Source organism: Aquarana catesbeiana, linkage group LG05, assembly GCF_042186555.1.
Source record: "Aquarana catesbeiana isolate 2022-GZ linkage group LG05, ASM4218655v1, whole genome shotgun sequence".
In the NCBI taxonomy this organism is placed as follows: domain Eukaryota; kingdom Metazoa; phylum Chordata; class Amphibia; order Anura; family Ranidae; genus Aquarana; species Aquarana catesbeiana.
This window is the reverse complement of record NC_133328.1, coordinates 567,498,094-567,524,026: the sequence shown is the minus strand read 5'-3', so window position 1 is coordinate 567,524,026 and position 25,933 is coordinate 567,498,094. Positions and strand designations below refer to the sequence as shown.

Below are 25,933 nucleotides of genomic sequence, written 5' to 3'. Positions count from 1 at the left end.
GTGCAGTGCACCACATGTATGCAACAATGGAGCTCCAGGATGGATACTGCTGCGACAGATGTGAGCTGGTTGCCCTTCAGGAAGCTCTCATTAGAGACCAGGAGGAGCAAATTGCAACACTGGGCAGAACAGATAACCTTGAAAAGGGTCCTCTCAGCTAATGGGGAGGGTGGGAGGGGTAAGTCATGATTATCAGGTAGGAAGATGGGTTAATACAGTTAGGAGTAATAGGGGCTCACAGAAAAGGAAGGCCACCCCTGGGTTTGAGCACCCTAACAGATTCACCAAGTTGGGTGAAGATGTGGGGGTATCAAGCTCAGAGGTGGCAGCCCTAGATGTCACTGCTCCCCCTAACAGCCGGGAGAGCAGCCCATCTAGTAGGGGTGGTGAAGGGAGTGCAGGTAAGCCTAGATAGTTGGTGGTAATAGGGGATTCTATAATCAGAAGGACTGATAGAATAATTTGTCACCGGGATCGCCTCAACTGAATGGTTTGCTGTCTCCCTGGTGCCAGGGTTCGGCATGTGGTGGACCGTGTTGATAAATTACTGGGTGGGGCTGGGCATGACCCAGCTGCCTTGGTCCATGTTGGAACCAATGACCGACTATATGGAAGGTGGAGGCTTCTTAAGAACCAATTTAAAGAACTAGGCTGCAAGTTGAAGGGAAGGACCTCCAAGGTGATATTCTCAGAAATATTGCCTGTGCCATGCGCAACACAGGAAAGGCAGGGGGTGATTAGAGAGCTGAATGCATGGCTAAAGACCTGGTGTAAGAAGCAGGGATTTGGGTTTTTAGGGCACTGGGCTGACTTTTCATTGGGGTGAAACCTATATGCTAAAGATGGTTTTCACCTAAATGGAAGGAGGTCTACTGTGCTGGGGAGAGGTTTATGCGAAGGCTGGAGGATTATTTAAACTAGGATTGTGGGGGGGGGGGAATTAGATTATAATGGGGCAGACAGGTCAGACAGGGGTCAGCTCCTATTGGTGCGTTGAATGGGGAAAGATGAGGGGAGGGTTATGGCAGATAATATGAAGGTTCCTATGTTACAAACAACCATTTGAAATGGTACTATTTGTACTAAATTAAAAAAAAGATGCAACATACGTTTGCAAAATGTGACAATAAAAGTGTTTGTTCACCAATGCCAGAGGTCTGACAAGCAAAATAGGAGAGTTGGAAGCTCTGGTGCACCTAGGAGAACTATGATCTAATTGTTATTGCTGAATCTTGGCTTCATTTTTCTCCTGACTGGGCTATTAATATTCCTGGCAATGCTCTATTTTGGAAATGAAGGTTAAAACGGAGGAGTGGTGGTGTCTGTCTCTATGTGAGAAGTGATCTCAAAGGGAGTGTGAAAGAAGACCTAGTTGATGAAGAGTGTGATGAGTCTGAAGCATTATGGGTGGAACTGTACATGGGTGTGCGTACTACAAAGGTTATCATTGGAGTTTGATATAGACCTCCCAGTGTTAATGAAGAGGTGGAGACTCAGCTCCCTGCACAGATGGAAAGGGCTGCAAGGGCTGGGACAGTGATAATAGCGGGGGGATTTTAACTACCCAGAAATTGACTGAAGTAATGGCACTGCTGGGACAAATAAAGGGCAAACCTTTATACACCTATTACAAGGCAATTTTATGGTCCAGTTTATTGAGGCCCCGACTAGGAATGAAGCTCTGCTGGACCTGGTAATCTCAAACCATGCAAAGCTTATTAACAATATTCATATAAAAGAACATCTTAGTAGCAGTGGCCATAACATGAGTTTATTTAATGTTAGCTGTAAGCAACAAACACATACAGGTAAGATAAAGAGCAAATTTTCCAAGGATGAGGGCTTCTCTCCAGGACTTAAACTGAGAGGGAATATTGGCATCAATGGACACAGAAAAGAGATGGGAATTCCTCAAAGTGACTGTATGTAAACAAAGTATGCAAAGTATATTCCCATGGGCAGTAGGTTAATTTTAGCCTTTTAAACTCATGTGGCTCACGGCCAAAGTTAAAATGGCTATAAATAATAAAAAAAGCTTTTAAAAAATATAAAAATTAACCGCTTGCCGACCAGCTGCCCTCATTATACTGTGGCAGGTCGGCACAATCCCGTGAGCCGTCATAGCTACGAGTCGGCTCTTTTAAGCGGGATAGCAGGCGCGCACCACTGCACTGTGGGGGTGCCGATGCTCGTGGCCAACGGTCACGATGACTGCCGGCCACGAGCGATCACGGGCACGAGAGGCAGAACAGGGACGTGTGTGTGTGTGTAAACACACAAATCCCTGTTCTGTTCTATGAGGAGAGACAGATCATGAGTTCCTAATAGCTAGGAATCACAAGCTGTCATTTCCTCTAGGTCAGTCCCCTCCCCCCACAGTTAGAAACACACAGGGAACACAGTTAACCTCTTGATCGCCCCCTAGTGTTAACCCCTTCCCTGCCAGTGACATTTTTACAGTAATCCGTGCATTTTTATAGCACTGATCGCTGTATAAATGCCAATGGTCCCAAAAAATGTGTAAAAAGTATCCAATGTGTCCGCCATAATGTCGCAGTCCTGATACAAATCGCAGATCGCTTCCATTAATAGTAAAAAAAAAAAATAATAAAAATGCTATAAATCTATCCCCTATTTTGTAGACGTTATAACTTTTGCGCAAACCAATCAATATATGCTTATTGCGATTTTTATTACTAAAAATATGTAGAAGAATACATATCGGCCTAAACTGAGAAAAAATGGGATATTTATTATAGCAAAAGTGCAAAATATTGTGTTTTTTTCAAAATTGTCGCTTTTTTTTTGTTTATAGCCCAAAAAATAAAAACTGCAGAGATGATCAAATACCACCAAAAGAAAGCTCTATTTGTGGGAAAAAAGGACTTCAATTTTGTTTGGGTGCAGTTAAAGCAGTGCAGTGCCGAATCGCAAAAAATGGCCTGGTCATTCAGCAGCCAAATCTTCCGGGGCTGAAGTGGTTAAGGAATGCTCTCATCGTTTAACTGTTACAAAGAATGTAACAATATGTAAAAAAGAAATCAAAGATGCAAAAATTCAAAACGAACGACAGATTGCAAAAGATAGTAGGACAAACCCCCAAAAATTCTTCAAATATATTAATAGTAAAAAGGTCAGGTCTGAGCATGTAGGCCCTTTACAAAATAATAGGGGTGCACGGAATGGTTTTTTTGGTGCCGATACCGAAAATGAAAAATACACTAGGGCGAAAACCGATACCGAAAATGCCCGATACCGAAAATGACTGTTTTTAAAAAATATTTTTATACAGGAGATGGTCAGAGACTGGGGACATGGTACAGGAGATGGTCAGAGACTGCAGACATGATACAGGAGATGGTCAGAGACTGCAGACATGGTACAGGAGATGGCCAGAGACTGGGGACATGGCACAGGAGATGGTCAGAGACTGCAGACATGATACAGGAGATGGTCAGAGACTGCAGACGTGGTACAGGAGATGGTCAGAGACTGCAGACGTGGTACAGGAGATGGTCAGAGACTGCAGACGTGGTACAGGAGATGGTCAGAGACTGCAGACGTGGTACAGGAGATGGTCAGAGACTGCAGACATGATACAGGAGATGGTCAGAGACTGCAGACATGATACAGTAGACAGTCAGAGACTGCAGACATGGTACAGGAGATGGTCAGAGACTGCAGACGTGATACAGGAGATGGTCAGAGACTGCAGACATGATACAGGAGATGGTCAGAGACTGCAGACATGATATAAGAGATCAATCCAGCCTCACCAGTGCCCGTCAGATGCAGCCAACCTGTGTGTCCCCAGTGCAGCCTACCTGTGCAGGGGAAGATCCTGGGACGGGTGATCAGTCTATTAAAGTTCCCCGGACAAGGGGGAGGGGCTGTATGTGACGGCGCACGGCGAGAACACACAGCTATTGAAATTAAAGCAGTGATGTTCCCGGCGCTCTAATCAACCAGGCGGCGGCTCTCCTCTCTCTTCTGCACTATACGACACCCTCATAATGGGCGGCACCAGTAGCGGGGGGCGGAGCACCACTCCAGGCCCCGCCCCATTTTCTGCAGCATTATCGGCCTTTTTTCTCTTTCGGCAAATTGCTGAAAAGGCCATTTTCGGCCGATATGTTTCGGCGGCCGAAATTTCGGCGCATCCCTACAAAATAATCTAGAGTGGGTGAACTGGGGACAAAGAGAAGGCAAATTTATTAAATACTTTCTTCTGCTCTGTGTATAAAAAGGAACATGAGGGAGCTCATGTCCATAATGGGGGTGGTAGTGACACAGCCCCAAATGATCCAAAATGGCTCAAAAGTGATATGGTCCAGAAATATTAAGACAGAATAAAGGTGGATAAAAGCACGTGGACCAGATGGCATCCACCCACGGATCCTAAAAGAATTAAGCTCTGTCATTTCAAGGCCATTGTTTCTAATTGTTACGTGAACATTGCTGGATCGAGAGGGGGCTCAGGTGAGTATTGGGGGCAGGGGGAGCTGCACAAAGAAGATGTTTTGTACCTTCAGCCTTTACAACCACTTTAACATTTATACTTTAACATGAATATTCCTTCTCAACACACGAACAGCAGTCATTTTTAACTTCAGGGTTCAAAGGGCTTCATCATCATCCATCATCCATCATCCCCCCCTTAAAGACCTCCCATAAAGTACGATTTTGGAGTCTCTACCTTGCAATATCCAAACTATTTTCTATCATCGTATTGTATAGTAGGCATTTCTTATGATTATTAGCTGTTTTTAATGAGAATTGTATATTATTGATGTTTGTCAAAAGAGCTTTGTTTTTTTTTGTTTTTTGTGAAGGCAGTAATACATTTTTGATAACTGCAAACAGCCTTCCAAATGTAGGTTATCGCTAATTTAAAATAAACCCGTATAGCGGCCATACTGATAAAACTAAGATATTCAAGGTGTAACCATGTTCAACATGCAAAAACATGGCGGGTTATAACCCTTCTCTACTCTGTTCAAAGTTGGAAAAAAAAGTTTTGCCTTTAGTTCTACTTTAAGAAAATCTGATCACTGTCCACAAATGGAGTTTGTCCTTGGTTGCGTTTGAGTGCTTGACTGTCATTTTCTCCCTAAGGCTTTCACAAATATTACCAAATCTTTTGGCAGCTGTGTGTTTAGGTGTTTGGGCCAGAGGTGTACTTTAGGTTCACATGTACGCATTCTGGGGTTGATTTTCTAAAACTAGAGAATGCAAAATCTGGTGCAGCTCTGCAGAGCAGCCAATCAGCTTTTAACTTCAACTTGTTCAATTAAGCTTTGACAAAAAAAAAAATAACCTGGAAGCTGGTTGGTTTCTATACAGAGCTGTGCCAGATTTTGCGCACTCCGGTTTTTGTAAATAAATCCCTCTGTATTCATCCGCAATTTATATTTCCCAGTAGAATAGAGCATTGTGTTTAATAGGTCTCTGTATTTTGTAAATCAGATTTGTGGTGGATATTGTTCTATTGGTTAACCTTGTAAATGAGTCTCTTCTATTATCTGCATCTTCAGTGCACTTAGTGGACCAGACGATACCCAAAAAAGCGCAGGAGGAAGGAGAGGCCAGTTCCCTTGTGAAGTATTTCAGTGTGGTATGGTGCAAGGCATCCAAGAAGAAGCATAAGAAATGGGAAGGAGATGCTGTTCTCATTGCCAGAGGGAGATCAGTGACCTTAAAGGATATGGAAGGCAAAGATATTGGGAAAGGTACCTTTTTTGAATTCTTTTGGTTTCGTGTTTTTGATCATCAGTAAAACCTAAATTACTCTTCATTCATATATTTTCCAAATAAGAGGGCAAGTGTATCGCTTGTGATACAGAAGTTGGATAAAACATAATTTGCAAACAAACAGTTACAGCGCCACCTAGTGGCCCTGTATGCTTAAACCTAAGCATGGGAAAAATTGGTCATGGATGAATATTTATACTTTTGCAGAGATTAATATTCCCAACCACGTGTTTTTTTTTTTTCAGATCAGTGTTTTGTTTTGTTTTTTGTGTGTGTATTTTACAAAGCAAATGTGCATGTAGTAAAATGAAATGATAGTGAAAGTGCTCACAGTTGGAATGATCAACGATGCTAAAACATGACAGTTGCTGTTGGTAGAGAATCATACCATGTATCTATGCAAATGACTACCAAAACATAAGTGTCTAAGGGAGAACTATCACAGTTGAAGATCCCTGTGAAGAAGGGATGGGGGATGTGTAAGATGGTAGCCTCCATTACTTATATTTTTTGCTGCCTAATTGGTCAGATTTCTAGAGTGTTTTTCAAACCAGTTGCTTTTTAAGAGCCTCTGTCATTTTTCTCACCCCACCACTCATTTCAGTGATGCTCAGATCAGGCCGTATGTAATCCCCGTAAAGCAGTCCCCTGACATATCACCATTCAAGATTGTTTTCTTTAATCGTACATCACGGGACACAGAGCCATAGTAGTTACTATGTGGTTATAGGCCACCTTCAAGTGCTGGACACTGGCACACCCTAAACAGGAAGTTGCCTCCCTATCTAACCCCTCCCATACCGGGAGTACCTCCGTTTTTTCGCCAGTGTCTAAGGTGTTGGTCACGAGTGAAGATGTGCTGTGCTGAGCTCCACTGAGCAATCCTTGCTGGGGCTAGCTATGCAGCCGCATCCATTCAAAGTGTCTTTTAGGCCTCGTGGCAGAAGAAACAAGGTTTTGTCTGTAACGCTTCTCTTTTTAGTGAGCTGGACCCCGGAATCCAGTACTTTGGTATTTTAAGCCATAAAGTTTTACTGGCGGGGTGCTATTACAGGTCCAGGAGTGTGGGTTCCCTGAGGGTCCCCGATTCCTGAAGGTTTGTTAACGGAACCCACTATGAAGGGTGAAGATTGGATCTGTTGGTTTTACCACAGAAAACCCTGTGGCGGTTAAGGTAAGTGGAGTTTTTCTAAGGAATTTTTAAATTTTTCTTATGAAATGTCTCCTTTAAAAAAAAAAAAAAAAAAGTTAATGTTGTCATGCCTAAGTGTCACCACTGGGGGCTGTATGGAGCACGTACCTTCTCATGTTTTTGTCAGAGCTCACGCTTTATCAGGAAGCAGCAGGCTCTTTACCTCCGGCGAGCAGCTCAGACCTCCGGTGAGTTTTGGGGGTTTTGCTTCCACCAGACACCCCCCACCTGGGCTAAGCTCTCCCCCTCTTCACAGGGAAGGGGAGAGCTAAAACGATCGGCGATGCCGTTTTCTTCCACTGCCCCTGCATGGCGGCGGTTCTCAGGTTTCCTCCTCTCATCCCTCCCTCATACACAAGCCGATCCCGTTGGATTGGAGGCCCGCGCTTGCGCGGGAAAGCTCTCTTCTGAAAAAGAGGAGGGGGCGCGATACGACGAGGGGGCGGGGCTTAGCGTGACGTTGGCGTCCTCCAACGTCCAGTGTGGGAGTATGTTTTAAAAAAAACTCCATTTATGCTGGCTGCAAGTTGTCGCAGGGACACAAGAGCAAAGAGGGACATAAAAAAGGTTTGTTGACACAGGCATTCCTATTTACAGGCATTCCTATTTTGACACATTTACTATTAGCATTAATAGCAGCGGCAGTGGATGCGATCCTTCTGGTAGTACCTCTGCTTTTGTGCATCGGGCTATGGTCGGAAGTGTGGCTAGAAACACCCCAAAAGAGGGCTAAAGGCATCTCCCTCAACCTCTGACAGCCTAGAACTTATCTCTGCAATGTCATCCTCCCCTGAGAGGGGGTGGCTGGTCAGAGTGAGCCTTCAAGGGCCATGGAATGTTTGCAACTGTTTACAACACTGCAGCCTCTGCTTATATTTCTAAAAAGGTTTTTTCTCAGCCATGATAGGATGAGAAAAAGGTTAGCGACTTTAATCGCATCCCAGATTGGGATAAAATGCGACAAATTCCATTCCATTACCCTAGGACCCTCAAACTGAGTATCTGGGGGCGGGAGAAGATGTTTTCTCTCAGAGGACCATGAACAGGCTGATGACTCTTCTTCTGAGGGATCATATGCGGAGGATCAGCTTCACATTGTGGGTGCAATTTCTTACTTAATTGGTCTGCTCCACATTTTATGCTACCCTTAACTGAGTGTCCTGAGTGTTTTGAGTTCACTAAAGCCTCCTCAAAGCTGTGCATGCCTTTCCTGCCATTCATTGTTGGGAAAGTTCATGTATTCTGAGTGGGATCACGCAGATAAGCATTTTTTCCCTCCTAAAAAGTTTTTCACACTTTATCCTATGGAAGAAAAAAACTTTCTAAAGGTGGAAGATACCAGAAATTGACGCTGCTATATCTTCTGATTAAAGTTTGACTTGTCCGGCAGACAATGCTTAAATACCTATGGATCCAACGGATAAAGAGTTGGAATTCCTATTAACCGCTTACCGACCGGCTCACGCCGATATACGTTGGCAGAAGGGCACGTACAGGCAGATTAACGTAAATGTACCTTGTCCTTTAAGAAGCGGTTTGCGGGCGACGGTCCCACACACCCGATGTCCGCAGGGATACCCGCGAACGTCTCACAGAGAGGAAGAATGGGGAAATGCTGATGTAAACAAGCATTTCCCCAATCTGCCTAGTGAGAGGACACTGATCACCGCTCCCTGTAATCGGGAGCGGTGATCAGTGTTGTGTCACACATAGCCCTCCCCCCCACAGTTAGAATCACTCCCTAGGACACACTTAACCCCTGCAGCGCCACCTAGTGGTTAACCCCTTCACTGCCAGTCACATTTACACAGTAATCAATGTATTTTTAATTGCACTGATCACTGTATAAATGTGAATGCTCCCGAAATTGCGGCAAAAGTGTCCAATCTGTCCGCCGTTGCGATAAAAAATTGCTGATCGCCGCCATTACTAGTAAAAAAAAAAAAATATGCCATAAAACTTTCCCCTATTTTGTAGACGCTATAACTTTTGCGCAAACCAATCAATAAACGCTTATTGCAATTTTTTTACCAAAAAAAATAGAAGTAGTAGAAGAATACATATCGACCTAAACTGAGGAAAAAAAATTTTTTTTATTCATTTTTTGGGGATATTTATTACAGCAAAAAGTAAAAAAAGTGGTTTTTTTTTTCGAAATTGTCGCTATATTTTTGTTTATAGCGCAAAAAATAAAAACCGCAGAGGGGATCAGATACCCCCCAAAAAAAGCTCTATTTGTGGGGAAAAAAGGACGTCAATTTTGTTTGGGAGCCACGTCGCACGACCGCAAAATTGTCAGTAAAAGCGACACAGTGCCGAATCGCAAAAAGTGCTCTGGTCTTTGGGCAGCCAAATGGTCCTGGACTTAAGTGGTTAAAAAAAAAAAAAACATATATTGTTTTCCTGACAAGTTGAGTGTCTCAGCCTGTGCTGACTGTAATTGGTATATGTCAAATCCTTGAGAGACCAGTTTTAAACAAGTGCTCAAAGTTATCCTTGTTCAGCAGGCCCAGGTTCTGGCAAGCTCCTAGTAGTTTTATTTTGGCAATAGACGCTATGAGAGATTCTATCTTCAGGCCTCACGCCTTTCGCTGGGCTGGTACATATGTATAGAATACTATGGTTGAATAATTGGTCAGCCAAAGCGTCATATATATAAAAAAACTCCTGGCTGGTTTTTCCTTTTTGCGGTGAACAGCTGTTTGTGATATCTTGGATAATTAATCCAAAGAATTTCTAGTGGAAAGGTACCCCTTTGCCATTTAAGAAAAGGAATAAATGTATTTCATTTAAACAAGCTCCTTCTCCAGTGCCAGGGGCATCAGCCTCCAGGCAGTCACGACGGCTTCCGCTGTCAAGTTCAAGAGGTAATCCTCAGGGACAAAAGAAACCTACAAACAAGATACTAAAGCCTCCTTGTTTTCTCAGATCAAACGTTCCTAAGATCCAGAGAAAAAGAAGTCTCTCTTCTAGCATTAGACCATACTTTAGCAAAGAGTGGTCATGCTGGTCCCCATGAAAGAGCTGGAGTTGAGCATTTATTCAAACCTTTTTTCACGGCAAAATCGAATGGAGATGTCAAACCCATTTTGGATCTCAGGAATCTAAACCGGTTCCTGAATATCCGATCTTTTTCGCATGTAGTCAATCCAATCAGTTGTCTCCATCTTACAAGGAGGAGAACTTTTTACGTCGAACAATGTCAAGGGTACATACCTCCATGGGCCTATTTCCCCGCTCACTAGAAATATTTACTTTTTAAGGTAGAAAATCTTAATTTTCGGTTTGTAGCTCTGCTTTCGGTCTAGCTACTGCACCTTGAGTGTTTAAAAAGGTTTTGGCTGCTCTGACCGCGACCCCCACCCTTAGGGTTTACAGCTCCCTCAGCGGTTTCAGCTGTTATGTTGATTTCAACATTGTTAGTACGGCCACCTTGGCCTCTGATCTCTACTGTCTCTGTTTCTATTCTCTTTCTTTCCCCTATCTCTTCTACTTACGTCCCTCTTTCTCCCACCCTCCCTTTACCCCTGGGACAGTGGGCCTCGACCATACCCCCTCTAGTTGCCCCCCTAAACCGAACTAGCAATGGCGACCCCTATCTCCCTTAAAGTCTCCTCCTTAAATTGCAGGGGCTTCAACACCCCAGAGAAGAGAAGACATATACTCTATCATTTTCATAAATTACGAACCCAAATCCTTCTCTTACAGGAAACCCATTTTAGATCAGACGCGATTCCACACTTGCCCCATAAACAATATCCCACCTGGTTCCATAGCACTAACCCTGTAGCAAAGTCGAAGGGGGTCTCCATTGCTTTCCATGCCACATTCATACCAGACGTTCTTGACTCTTATATTGATCCATTAGGCAGATATATATTTCTTAAATTGTCATACATGAACATGATTTACACCATAATTAATGTTTATTCTCCAAATCAGGAACAGCACCGTTTTCTTTCCTCCGTGGTTTCTCGCTTGAAGAGATTCAGTACAACTAATGTCATCCTTGGAGGTGATCTCAATGCTACCTTGATACCCCGCCTTGACGCTTCTTCCGGTAAGTCATCGCTCTCCCCGGCCTCACTGACCAAAATACGCACTATCTTAGCTGACCTCTCCCTGGTGGACGTGTGGAGAACACTGCACCCCTCCACTAAGGATTACACTTATTATTCCCCAGCACACCTTTCTTATAGCAGATTAGACTACTTCTTCATATCCCAATCCTTATTGGATTACTCACCCCTCTCCTCGATAGGCCTCACTCTATGGTCTGACCATGCTCCCATACACATGACATTAGGTAACATCCCCCTGCATAGGAAACGGTCGTCCTGGAGGTTGAATGACAACCTCCTATCAGACACAGTCTGCTCACAAGATATTATACAGACCATTAAACATTTCATAGCTGATCACGCCCAAGACACCACCAACCCACTGACGAAATGGGAGGCACTTAAATGTGTGCTTAGAGGTAAATTTATCCAACATGGTGCTCGACTTAAACGTGCACGCACAGATGACATTACACGCCTTTTAACTAGCATAGCCACCTTAGAAGAAATGCACAAAAAAAATCCCGACACCACGGTTCTATTAGAACTCACCAATGCTAGGAGAGACCTATTGCAAATTTTCTCTGAACGTTCCTTGGTGGCAAGGGACAAAGGACGATTTGTTCATTATGCTCAGGCCAACAAATGTGGTAGACATTTAGCACACACACTCCAGCCCCGACAAACCCGTAAACCGATTCAATTCATTAACTCCTCAACTAAAGGTAAAATTCTGAATAATTCGGCTATAGCTGAAGAATTCCGTCACTATTACTCCACCTTATATAATCTTACCCCACAATACCCATCGCCCTCACCCCACTTACAAGACCTCCCTTCATATATACAGGAAACGGCTCTCCCATCTTTCCCAACTTCCGACACGGAGGAGTTGGAGTCTGCCCTCACCGAAACAGACTTTCTCTCCGCCATCAAAAATCTTAAAAATGGAAAGAGCCCTGGCCCCGATGGGTTTTCCTCACGTTTCTACAAAACGTTTACTCACCAATTAGCTCCTCTTTTAGCAAAAGCATTCAACGCCATTGACGGAAATCTTACCCCCTCCTCTACTTTGCTCCAAGCCCAAATAGTGGTGATCCCAAAACCAGGTAAAGACCCCTCTTTATGCCCCAATTATAGACCGATTTCGCTTTTAAATATAGATTTGAAATTATATGCCAAAATTCTTGCAAATCGATTATCCCCCTTGCTGCCCAACACGATCCACAAAGATCAAGTGGGATTTGTCCCTGGACGTGAAGCTAGGGACAATACCACTAAAACTATACACCTTATGACGTACATTCAACGTAACCATATACCAACCTGTCTACTTTCATGCGATGCAGAAAAAGCCTTTGACAGGGTCAGTTGGCCCTTCTTATCAGCAACCCTCTCTCAATTAGGTCTAGGCCCAAAAATGCTAGCACGCATAATGTTCCTATACTCCAAACCTTCAGCTACAGTTTTAGTAAATGGCACTCAATCTGAGAATTTCACGATCACCAATGGCACTAGACAAGGCTGTCCCCTGTCCCCACTCTTGTTTGCCTTGGTAATTGAACACCTTGCCCAAGCTATTAGAGCTAACCCCAACATACACGGTGTAGAAACCCCTTCTTCCCACTGTAAACTCTCCCTTTATGCAGATGACCTACTACTATACGTAACCCAACCACATATTACTATCCCATCTATATTAGCTGAGATTGAACGGTTTGGCTCCTTTAGCAACTATAAACTGAACATCACCAAAACGGAGGCTCTGAACTTGTCCTTATCTCAGTCCATCCTTGCCTCTCTCAAAACCAACTTTTCCTTTCAATGGCAGACAAGCTCCATATCATATCTAGGAACAGCTATCCCGAAACGTCCATCAGAAATATACGCCCTTAACTTTAGCCCATTATTGACGAAACTGAGACGCCTAACCGACACCCGTATGGATTTGCCACTGTCTTGGTTCGGTCGCATGAATGTACTAAGAATGGATATTCTCCCCAAATTACTTTATTTATACCAGGCCCTCCCAATCGTCCTCCCCGCAGCTTTTTTCCGCACCCTAAGATCCATGGCAATTAAATTTGTCTGGCGGGGAAGCCACCCTAGATTGAAACATAAGCTTCTCTGCTCCCCCTCCGCTAAAGGAGGGACAGATCTACCAGATTTTGAACTTTATCACACATCGACAGTGATCTCACGTATCCTGGAGTGGTTTCCCCGTCCGATGGTCAAAGCCTCTACCTTAGTGGAACAAGATCTGTCCACAATAGATCTTCGCGCTCTCTTATGGGGCTATAGTCAGACACACAAAAATTTAACAGAGCTTTCCCCTCTCACAAGAGATGCCTTGATAATCTGGTATCGTAAGCGAGAGATTTATTCTCTAACTTCTGAACCAAGTCCTCTTACTCCCTTATTTGATAACCCTGCCTTCCCCGAAGGTAACTCGGTACTAAACCTAGACGACTATGATAGAGCTTCCTGGCCCACAGCCAGACAATTCGTGCACAACACTCTAGGCACATATGCCACAGACCGAGTCGTTTTATCGCCCAAGATATCATGGCTTACACGTCTACACCTGGATACTTTTTGTAAACAACTCCATAACTCTAAACAAATTCATAGACCCCTGACTGGATTCGAGCAACTTTGCACACTCCCGGAAACTCCTAGACACACTTTATCACTGATATATCAACTAGTTTTAGGCAATATACATACATCCCTACCTAAATATACTAAAATTTGGTCTGGGGAACTCGGGAGAGATATGACAGAAGCCGAATGGGAGAAAGCCTTCCTCTTCACTAATAAATCATCCATCTCGAGCTATACTCGGGAAAAAAATTACAAACTGGTGTCAAGGTGGTATCGAGTCCCAACCTCTCTCAAGGCAATGTACCCTCTAGCCTCTGATATATGTTGGAGATGTAACTCAGCAAAAGGTACGTACATACATATTTGGTGGGAGTGCGATGTGCTTTTCCCTTTTTGTACACATATTTTTCAAATATATACGGAAATATATGATAAACCACTCACACCATCTCCAGCCATTGCTCTCCTTTCAATACTCCCTGGCACCATTAAATCACAAAAGCATAATCTTCTGAAATTCTTTCTCAGTGTAGGGAGACAGTTAATACCGAGACATTGGAAAACGACTACTCCTCCCTCCCTGATGGAATGGGTTAATGAAATTAACAATGCAATGCACATGGAAAAAATGCATGCTGAGGTACTAGATACACAATCAAAATTCTCTTTTATCTGGAGCATCTGGAGGCATTACTCTGCTTCTGATAAACTTAAACATAGGCTCTCAGCAGCTAATGGGACCTGAGACTCTAAAACTCTAAATTTCTGTACAACAGCTTTTCCAAATGCCCGGAATAGATGCTGATATTGAGTCGGGGTCCACTGTCCACCCCCCTCCCCCCCCTCCTTCCCCAGATTTCCTTATCCTCCTATACTATATTCTTCCTTTCCTTACTCTGCTACCTGTAGAACACTCAAATCTATCCTCTCTGGCCTCTCTTGGCTACACCAAGGAATTATTAGTATTCTGAAGCTCCTACCACAAGTCCTCCCACGACTTAAAAGAACTGGAAGAACATTCCTTTTCCTTTTCATTTATTCTTATCCACACCGAATGTAAATGCCTTATCAATAATTTCCCTCAACCTGGACGCAGTAGTTCCCCATTGGGGCGTCCAGAATTTACGACAGGGCATTAGCACTTTAAGATGGATTACTGTTTAAACGTTTACTTTATAAACATTATGTTCAGCAATCTTTTTATAAGTAACAGAATACATCACACTGTATTTATACATGTACGCACCTGTACTTGGTTATCCGGATTGCCTAACGTTAGGCTCCGGTTCTTTTTCATGCTTTATTATATTTACATTTGTATGAAAAAACGAAAACAATAACATTTTTATTGAACCTAAAAAGGTTTTGGCTCCTCCTTTAGCCAGACTAAGGGCCCAAAGTATAATGATTATAGTTTACCTAGACGATCGGCTCTTGATAGACCAGTCGGTAACCCGCTTTGACCAAAGTATGGTCACCACATTCAACTACCTGGATTACCTAGGTTGGATTCTCAACCTAGAGAAATCTTCCTTAAAACCATTAAGGAGATTAAAATACTTGGGTCTGTTTATAGATGCACCCAGAAAAGGGTATTCTTGCCCCAGGCAAAGATCAGCGCCATAAAGGAACTGATTGAAGTGGTCGAGGCAAGATGAATCCTTCGATTCAGCTTGCATGAGGGAAACATGGGCTGTTCCTTATGCTCAGTTTCATTCGTAACTGCTGCAAAACGGTATCTTATCGGCTTGAAACAAGACGGTTCAAGCTCTAGATTTTCAAATGTGTCTGACTCCAAAGGTGCGCCGGAGCTTCAGTTTATGGTTAATAACCAGAAAACCGCAAAGGGAAAAATCCTTCCTACAGTTACCTGGCAAGTGGTAACAACATACGCCAACCTTTTTTTAGGTTGGGGAGCAGTCCTGAAAGAGATAACTGTCCAAGAGAAGTGGTCCAGATCAGAAATGACCTTGCCCATTAACATTCTACAGATTCGGGTAGATTGCTTTGTCCTGAGGGCCTGGACATTTAATTTGCGGAGCTGTCCTGTCAGGATCCAATCCGACACTGCCACAGCTGTGGCCTAGATCAATCACCAAGGGGGCACAAGAAGTTGTATGGCCCAGAGAGAGGTGAATTATATCCTATCTTGGGCAGAAAACAATGTACCTTGCCTATTGGCAGTTTTTCGTTCTAGGAATAGAAAATTGTCAGGCGATCTATTTGAGTCGCCAGCAGTTGTTCCAGGAAGAATGGTTCCTTCACCCCGATATCTTCTGACAGTAGGTCAAAGATGGGGGAGTACAGACCATAGATCAGTTTGCGTCCAGGTTCAACAAAAGAGTTTGTCCCTGTGGAATCAATTTTACTGTTTTATGCATTCCCCCCTTTTCTGCCTGCATCCACGACTTCTTCACAGGATCAAGCAGGAAGGGAAGTCAGTGATTCTTGTGGCCCAGAAGATCTTGTTATGCAGAGATCGTAAGGTTGGCGGTAGGGGTCCCATGGACCCTACCACCACGTCCAGACCTTCTCTCGCAAGGTCCAGTATTCCATCTTACCTTTCAAACGCTAAATTTAACGGTTTGGCTATTGAGACCCACATTCTGAGGAAACATGGGCTGTCAGGTTCAGTGGTATCTACCTTGGTTAATGCAAGGAAGCCTGCCTCCATAATCATATATTATGGAGTCTGGAAAGCATATGTCTCCTGGTATGAAACCAGGGGTTGGCACCCCAGGAAATAGGTCATAGGTAGAATCCTTGACTTTCTGCAGATGGGATTAGAAATAAAGCTGGCCTTGAGTACTTTCAAAGGACAGGTCTCGGCTTTATCGGTATTTTTTGAACATCCACTTGCTTCACATTCTCTGGTTCATAGCTTTATTCAGGGAGTAACGCGGCTTATTCCTCCGGTTAGGTCACCCCTGAACCCTTGGGACTTGAATTTAGTTCTGTCGGCATTACAAAAACAGCTTTTTTTGAGCCGATACGACATATTCCCTTGGTCCTTTCTAGGAAACTATTTTTTTCTGGTAACCATATATTCTGCAAGAAGGGTATCAGAGTTGGCTGCTCTTTCTTGTAAAGAGCCATATTATTATTATTCACAAGGATAAGATAGTATTGCGTCCTCATCCTAAATTTTACCGAAGGTAGTATCAGGTTTTTATCTAAACCAGGATATTGTTCTACCTTCATTTTTTTCCAGAACCCTGTTCTATGGAAGAAAAATCACTACATTTTCTTGATGTGGTGAGAACAGTCAGTCTACTTAAAGGCGACTCATCAGATTCGGGAAACGGATGTTTTGTTCGTATTGCCTGAAGGTCCTAAAAGAGGACAGGCAGTATCGAAATCTACTATTTCTAAATGGATTCAACAAGTAATCGTTCAAGCTTATGGTTTAAAGAGGTAGATTCCACCCTCTCAAATCAAAACGCACTCCTCTAGGGCTGTTAGTGCTCTGTGGGCAGTGCATCGCTAAGCCTCCATGGCTCAAATCTGCAAGGCCGCAACTTGGTCTTCAGTCCATACATTTACCAGATTCTATCAGGTGAATGTAAAAAGGCATGAGGATATCGCCTTTGGAGCGTAGTGTGCTGCAGACAGCAGTATAACTCCTCTAGTCTCATGTTGCTCTAATTCTGTTGTGTCTCCCTCCCCTTAGTTGGCATTGCTATGGGACATAGTAACTACTATGGCTCTGTGTCCTGTGATGTAAGATTAAAGAAAATAGGATTTTTATAACCGCTTACCTGTAAAATCCTTTTCTTTTGAAGTACATCATGGGACACAGAGGTCCCGCCCCACTTTTAGTATACACGTGTATTGCTTTGCTACAAAACTGAGGTACTCCCGGTATGGGAGAGGTTATATAGGGAGGCAACTTCCTGTTTAGGGTGTGCCAGTGTCCAGCACCTGAAGGTGGCCTATAACCACACAGTAACTACTATGGCTCTGTGTCCCGTGATGTACTTCAAAAGAAAAGGATTTTACAGGTAAGCTGTTATAAAAATCCTATTTTTTGAATCTTCTGTAGCTCTTTAATTGAAATCTCATACTCCGTTTATTTCTGCCCATAAGTGGTTATTGCACCGCCTGTAAACTGTTTTACTGACCATAAATGTTTTGTCAGGCGCTGGATACAAGCTAAAGGATCTAGAGAACCTAGAAGAAGGGCAGACCTTAATGATTGGTGGGAAGGAGATTGAGGTCATGGGTCCAATCACTGAAGAGGATTTCACAAGTGGAAGATGTTTCCACTCAGCAGTGGTGTCGTTCACTCAGGCTCCACTAGATTCTCTCCATCTCAAACCGTTTTCCAACCCAATGAAAAATGTTGGCAAAGAGACTACTTCAAAAGACCTGCAGACCTGCAAACCTCGCCATGATCCCAGTGCACCAGGTACACATATTTATATGAATTTTAATTAGGAGCTTATTTGTTTAATATTGTTTGTTTTAAATCTTATGAAGATCAGGTTATTGCTAATACAATATTCACAAAATCATTTGTGAGGACAAGGTTATTACTTTTTTGTTGGCAGCCTACTGTGAGGCTGGAGGTAAAGTTATTATGTACATTTACTTTTTTTTTGAAGAGCCTGGAAAGCATTGCACCAGTGATCAGCAGGTCCTCTGTAGACTGTCAGTGTAAGCTGTCTGCCCAGACATTGTACGGCCAGGCAGTTTCACACAGGCAGGAAGAGTCAATGAACTACCCCAGCTTTCAACAGCGCCATGGTAGTTGAGAATTACAAGTCGACAGCCACAAAAGCTGTTGGTAGTTGTAGTCCATTAATTCACGCAACACTGTGAATGAATGATGCGGCCCCACACGGCTGCGTTTTCTTTAGATTGTTTTGACAGTGACCTAGGGAATGGGGGGGGGGGGTCCGGGGGTTCAGGGGCCGGTACACTTGTAACATGTTAAGAAAGGTGAATTTATCCTTTAACTAAACCCAAGAGAAAAATGTAATATAATGAAGCTTATCAATCCTTAGATCTGGTGTCTCCTTTCATGTCTACACTAATTTCACCAGTGTATCTATGGAAGGAGCCATGGTTGTCGTACAGACTAGGCTACAAACAGTCTGCCTTTATTCATCTTTATTACATAATGAACTACCGAGCCTAGTAGTTTTCACAAGAAAGATAAAGGTGTTTGTGCTGTCTTTTCTGCTCTCATGAAGTGACAAGGACATAGCATTTCTGACAAGATCAACAGGCATTTTCTGTTATTGCTGAGAGTCTTCTTGGCTTGAAAATGAAAATGAATGCAGCCACTGCATTTAATAATGGGTAAGTTGCAATACATTTTATTTTTAGGGTTTGATATGCTTTATCAGTAGTCCCCTGACTGTGATACAGGGGTGTCAAACTCAATTTCATTGTAGGCCACTTCAGAATTATGGTTGCCCTCAAAGGGCTGACTGTATCTTAGTACAGGTTTGAGGAGTGCTCTACAGATAGAGCTCAGAGTTCAGGTGTGCGCTACGTACAGAGTGCAGTGTTCAGGGATGCACTATGTACAGAGTGCAATGTTCAGGACTACGCTACGTACAGTGTGCAGTGTTCGGGGGTGCGCTGTGTGCAGAGTGCAGGTTTGAGGAGTGCGCTATGTACAGAGCACAGAGTTATGGGGTGTGCTATGTACAGAGCATAGAGTTAGGGTGTGTGCTATGTGCAGAGTGCAGTGTTCAGGGGTGCGCTATGTAGAAAGTGCAGTGTTCGGGCGTGCACTACGTACAGTGTTCGTGGGGGTGTACAGAGTGCCGTGTTCATGGGTGCACTGTGTAGAGTGCAGTGTTCAGGAGTGTGCTACTTACAGAGTGCAGTGTATGGTTGCTCTCAAAGGGCCGATTGTATCTGACTGCAGAGTTCGGGTGTGTGCTACGTACAGAGTGCAGCGTTTAGGTGTGCACTCGCTGTGCTGTGTGCAGAGTTCAGGTGTGCACTGTGTACAGTGTGCAGGTTTGAGGAGTGTGTTACGTGCAGAGTTCAGGTGAGAGCTACGTACAGAGTGCAGTGTTCAGGGGTGCGCTATGTACAGAGTGCAGGTTTGAGGAGTGCGCTATGTACATAGCGCAGAGTTCAGGTGTGAGCTTCATACAGAGTGCAGTGTTCAGGAGTGTGCTACGTACAGAGTGCAGTGTTCGGGGTGCGCTGTGTACAGAGTGCAGGTTTGAGGAGTGTGCTACGTACAGAGTGCAGAGTTTTGGCACGTGCTACGTACAGAGTGCAGAGTTTTGGTGTGAGCTACGTACAGAGTTTTGGTGTGTGCTACGTACAGAGTGCAGAGTTTTGGTGTGTGCTACGTACAGAGTGCAGAGTTTTGGTGTGTGCTACGTGCAGAGTTTTGGTGTGTGCTACGTACAGAGTGCAGAGTTTTGGTGTGGGCTACGTACAGAGTGCAGAGTTTTGGTGTGGGCTACGTACAGAGTGCAGAGTTTTGGTGTGCGCTACGTACAGAGTGCAGAGTTTTGGTGTGTGCTACGTACAGAGTGCAGAGTTTTGGTGTGCGCTACATACAGAGTGCAGAGTTTTGGTGTGTGCTACGTACAGAGTGCAGAGTTCTGGTGTGTGCTACCTACAGAGTGCAGAGTTCTGGTGTGTGCTACCTACAGAGTGCAGAGTTCTGGTGTGTGCTACCTACAGAGTGCAGAGTTCTGGTGTGTGCTACCTACAGAGTGCAGAGTTCTGGTGTGTGCTACCTACAGAGTGCAGAGTTCTGGTGTGTGCTACCTACAGAGTGCAGAGTTCTGGTGTGTGCTACCTACAGAGTGCAGAGTTCTGGTGTGTGCTACCTACAGAGTGCAGAGTTCTGGTGTGTGCTACCTACAGAGTGCAGAGTTCTGGTGTGTGCTACCTACAGAGTGCAGAGTTCTGGTGTGTGCTACCTACAGAGTGCAGAGTTCTGGTGTGTGCTACCTACAGAGTGCAGAGTTCTGGTGTGTGCTACCTACAGAGTGCAGAGTTCTGGTGTGTGCTACCTACAGAGTGCAGAGTTCTGGTGTGTGCTACCTACAGAGTGCAGAGTTCTGGTGTGTGCTACCTACAGAGTGCAGAGTTCTGGTGTGTGCTACCTACAGAGTGCAGAGTTCTGGTGTGTGCTACCTACAGAGTGCAGAGTTCTGGTGTGTGCTACCTACAGAGTGCAGAGTTCTGGTGTGTGCTACCTACAGAGTGCAGAGTTCTGGTGTGTGCTACCTACAGAGTGCAGAGTTCTGGTGTGTGCTACGTACAGAGTGCAGGTTTGAGGAGTGCGCTACGTACACAGTGCAGGGTTTATGGGTGTGTTATGCACAGAGTGCATCGTTTAGGTATATTTGAATTTATACAGTACAGTCAGAGTCTGCAGTGTTTAACCAGAGTTTCCAATTCATAAACTTACCTGCACCATAGTGCATTTATAGTCACAAATGCATAAAAACACTCTCTAGTCACTTCCCGACTGGCTCGCGTACATATACTGCGGCAGGTTGGCAGCCCTGCGCGAACCATCGTACAGGTAAGTCGACCCCTTTAAGAGCCTTAGCAGGCGCTCACCCGCTGCACGGCGGGGGACCCGATGCACTTGGCCGGTGGTCACCACCCGCAATCGGGGGCACAAGAGCCAGAAAGGGGATCTGTGTGTGTAAACGCACAAATCCCGGTTCTGTCCCGGAAAGGAGAGGCAGATCGTCTGTTCCTAGTGATTAGGAACAGCGATCGGACTCCTCCTCCAGTTAATCCCATCCCCCTGCAGTTAGAAACACACATAAGGGAACAAATTTAACTCCTTGATCGCCCCCTAGTGTTAACCTCTTCCCTGCCAGTGACATTTACACAGTAATCAGTGCATTTTTATAGCACTGATCACTGTATAAATGTCAATGGTGCCAAAAAAGTGTCCGATCTGTACGCCGCAATGTCGCAGTCCCGCTAAAAATCGCTGATCACCACCATTACTAGTAAAAAAATGCCATAAATCTATTCCCTATTTTGTAAACGCTATAACTTTTGCGGTAAAAACAAAAATTGCGCTTACACTAATAAATATAAGCTGCGACTAAAAAGTAGTAAACCATAAATCATATATAAATCAAAAAGTCGCGCTAAAAACTGAAGGTGACAACAGGCAAATGTCTAAAAAACTTCATAAGAATATGGGGGTGAATAGTAATCACTAAATAGATAAGTTTCATAGGAGTGCTGAGCAATGTAAATACACACTTTAAAAATAAACCAAACTAAATGCTGTTAGTTAAGTGGGACACAGAAAACATTGACTATGTCCGTGTGAAAAGATCAATATTGCATGACCCAATCAATGACAGGTGAATATCTCAAATAACTGTAGAAATAATATTGTGACAAATCTGTGACTAAAAAACTAAACCGTGATGAATGAGGAAAAAAATATAAATGAATAAAGAAAAATACAATAAATCCAAAAAAAGTCCGTAGCTCAACAAAAACAGTAATAATAAAAGTCCATCCGTGCTAAATTAATATGCATAGAAAATGACTTGTCTCCAAGTGCTCTGTGAAATAATGTAACAAAATCTTGCTGTGGTGAAAATTAGAGTGCGTAGACAGACCTCCACCTCTTGGAAAAAATTGCTGCCTCTTACCAGATAGAAATGGTCTCTTAATTACAGGAGACCCAGGGAGCGGATGGCTGCAACCCCAGCCAGGGATCTTTTTTTTTTTTTTTTTTTTTTAACAGAAAAGTTTTTATTTGTCTCCAGCCGGAGATTATTCATCATACAAACATATTTACAAAGAACATAAAGAATATAACGTTGCTACACATTTCCAGCTATATTTCTATAGATAATTACATAGTTCCTACTGATACAATGCAGGGTCATAGTATACAGTTTACTGTGTCATTATTGCTTGTGCATCCTCCTATCTGGAGGGAGGAGTTCTTGTGTCAGTTATACCAATTTATCCACTTTTTCTTCTACAGTAGTTTAACCAGCAGCAGATAATCAGTATGTTATCTACTTGTCAATCATTCCCTCATTAAGTATTGATATGTCTGTGATCAAGGAGTAGGAGAAGGGAGGGGGGGGGGGGGAGGGCCAAGGGAGGAAGGGAGGGGGAGGGGGGGGGGGAGAGGGAGGGCACCAAGAAATAGACGGATATTCTAATTGGGCTGGTCGCTACTGAACCCTGCTACTGCCTGGTCCAGGCTCCCCAGATCTTGGAGAATTTCTTGGGGCATTTACGGTTGATATATGTGGCTTTATAGAGTGGTAGAACAGAATCTACTATACCCCTCCATTGAGTTATCGTGGGGGGGTCGGGTTGCTTCCACCTGAGGAGAATAGCCTTCCTGGCATAAAATGAGGCGTAGAATACAAATAGTCTTTTGTGCACACTAGGTATAACATTGTCACATACCCCGAGGAGTAGAATAATCGGATTTCTCTGAATATTTAGATTACCTACTGCATTAATCACTTCAACCACCTCAGTCCAGAATTTTTGTATAAGCGGGCATTCCCATACTACATGAATAAACGTGCCCAGCTCCCCCGTACATTTCGGGCATCTGTCCGTTTGTGTCAGGTATATTCTAGCTAATCTCTGTGGCGTGTAATATACTCTATGAATATACTTGAGCTGTATGAATCTATCCCTTGCCGAGATCATAAGAGGAATATATTGCTGCAGGCCCTCTTCCCAGCCAGGGATCTTTAAAGCAGGCACTCAGCGTCCAGATCCAGGGACTCTCTCCCACCAGCCTCCGCAAATAAGGAAATGTCACCATGCAAAAAACAAAGTGCTCCACATAGCATAAAACCAGCGTTTTATTAAATATAAAATTAAAGGTTGCACTTACAGAAACATAGAAGTTTAAAACATGTGAGAAAAAGCCGGCCGGCTCCAGAGTAACCCGTGTCTTCCAGGTATGTGAATCGCGGTGTCGTCGGGACGTAGCTCCTCCTCCCTACGCCGTTTCGTCACAACATTCCCGTGACCACGTCCTGTTGTGACGAAACGGCGTAGGGAGGAGGAGCTACGTCCCGACGACACCGCGATTCACATACCCGGAAGACACGGGTTACTTTGGAGCCGGCCGGCTTTTTCTCACATGTTTTAAACTTCTATGTTTCTGTAAGTGCAACCTTTAATTTTATATTTAATAAAACGCTGGTTTTATGCTATGTGGAGCACTTTGTTTTTTGCATGGTGACATTTCCTTATTTGCGGAGGCTGGTGGGAGAGAGTCCCTGGATCTGGACGCTGAGTGCCTGCTTTAAAGATCCCTGGCTGGGGTTGCAGCCATCCGCTCCCTGGGTCTCCTGTAATTAAGAGACCATTTCTATCTGGTAAGAGGCAGCAATTTTTTCCAAGAGGTGGAGGTCTGTCTACGCACTCTAATTTTCACCACAGCAAGATTTTGTTACATTATTTCACAGAGCACTTGGAGACAAGTCATTTTCTATGCATATTAATTTAGCACGGATGGACTTTTATTATTACTGTTTTTGTTGAGCTACGGACTTTTTTTGGATTTATTGTATTTTTCTTTATTCATTTATATTTTTTTCCTCATTCATCACGGTTTAGTTTTTTAGTCACAGATTTGTCACAATATTATTTCTACAGTTATTTGAGATATTCACCTGTCATTGATTGGGTCATGCAATATTGATCTTTTCACACGGACATAGTCAATGTTTTCTGTGTCCCACTTAACTAACAGCATTTAGTTTGGTTTATTTTTAAAGTGTGTATTTACATTGCTCAACACTCCTATGAAACTCATCTATTTAGTGATTACTATTCACCCCCATATTCTTATGAAGTTTTTTAGACATTTGCCTGTTGTCACCTTCAGTTTTTAGCTATAACTTTTGCGCAAACAAATCGCAAATATACGCTTTTTACAATTTTTTTTTTTTTACCAAAAATATGTAGAAGAATACATATTGGCCTAAACTGATAAAAAAAAATTGGGGACATTTATTATAGCAAAAAGTAAAAGTTTTTGGGTTTTTTTCCAAAATTGTCGCTCTTTTTTTTTCGTTTATAGCGCAAAAAATAAAAACCGCAGAGGTGATCAAAATCAACCAAAAGAAAGCTCTATTTGTGGGAAAAAAAAGGACGTCAGTTTTTTTTGGGTACAGCGTCGCACGACCGCGCAATTGTCATTTAAAGCGAAGCAGTGCCATATCTCAAAAAATGTCCTGGTCATTAAGGGGGCAAATCCTTCCAGGGCTGAAGTGGTTAGGCATCATTTGGGAGAACTCTGTTAATGTATAGCAAAAACTTTTTTTCTTTAGTGTTTGAGAGTAGGGGAGGGTTAAACCCCTGTTATTTTTTGCTGTTTGTGTCCCATTAGGGAAGTTTTCCTTCATTCCCTTTTCTGGAAATGCACCTGGATGTGAGAGGAAATCTTAAGTAGGTAGACTTCTGCTTACAGTTGTCTTTGGAACATCCATCCCTTTTGTAAAAAAACAAATTAAAAAAAAAAACAGCTTAGCTTTAGAAGCACTTTAAACTACCAGTAATATTTCAGATTGTGGGATGAAACTATTGGTTGAACTAGATGGGCTTATGTCTTTTTTCAACCTGGGTAACTATGTAACTACCTAGAACAAGCCTATATAAATACAGGGAAGTCGTACAGAATCAAGGTAGTAGTACTGATGGGAATATGATTCAAACCCCAGTTCTGTAAGACTTTATCATGAAGCTCCCATGCTCATTTTTTATAATTCTGTAACATTCCAAGCCACGCTTTCTAGCTATATCTTAAGTTGGCCATAGACTGATCAAGATTCAGCCAGTCCAGCAGAGACCGGTCAAATTTTGGCCATTCCTGCTCGACAGAAGTCCATCATTTGGTCATCTTCTGTCAAATGAGAATGTTGGAAAACCTTTCCCCATCAGCTGCAGCCAATCAGACTCTTGATCAGTATATTCTGACAGCAATTGGTCTGGCTGTCAGAATACAATGCCCCGGAATTCCTGAGCATAAAATATTAGACATATGTTTAAAATGCAGAATACTGCATATGAATGCAATGTTTACTGTACATTGTAGTGTTTAACGTGAACCTGTCATGTAAGGAATCCAGCATGAGAATAATGACAAGGCTGGCAGAGAGAAGACGCTCTGTTCTAGTTTACAGGACGTTCACACTTTTACATTTTACATACTTTTTGCTATTGTATTTAAATATAGTGATTTATAGATTAGTCACTTTTGTCAGAATGATTGTTTTCTGTTACAGCAGAGGATCTCATTTAGCCCTGCATGGCTACCATTGCCTAGCTATCGGAAGCCATGCTAGTTTTGGGTTACAGTACAGCTCTGCAA

The 25,933-nt window shown here is 43.2% G+C and overlaps 1 protein-coding gene across 1 annotated transcript in view; it reads left to right on the top strand.

The window, feature by feature from the left end:
• Positions 1-25,933, top strand: part of RAD54B (RAD54 homolog B) — a 170,980-nt gene that overhangs the window by 82,167 nt on the left and 62,880 nt on the right. The window contains exons 4-5 of the mRNA XM_073631973.1: positions 5,535-5,729; positions 17,747-18,016. Of these exons, the coding sequence (XP_073488074.1) occupies positions 5,535-5,729; positions 17,747-18,016 (465 nt within the window). The remainder of the gene's footprint in view (positions 1-5,534; positions 5,730-17,746; positions 18,017-25,933) is intronic.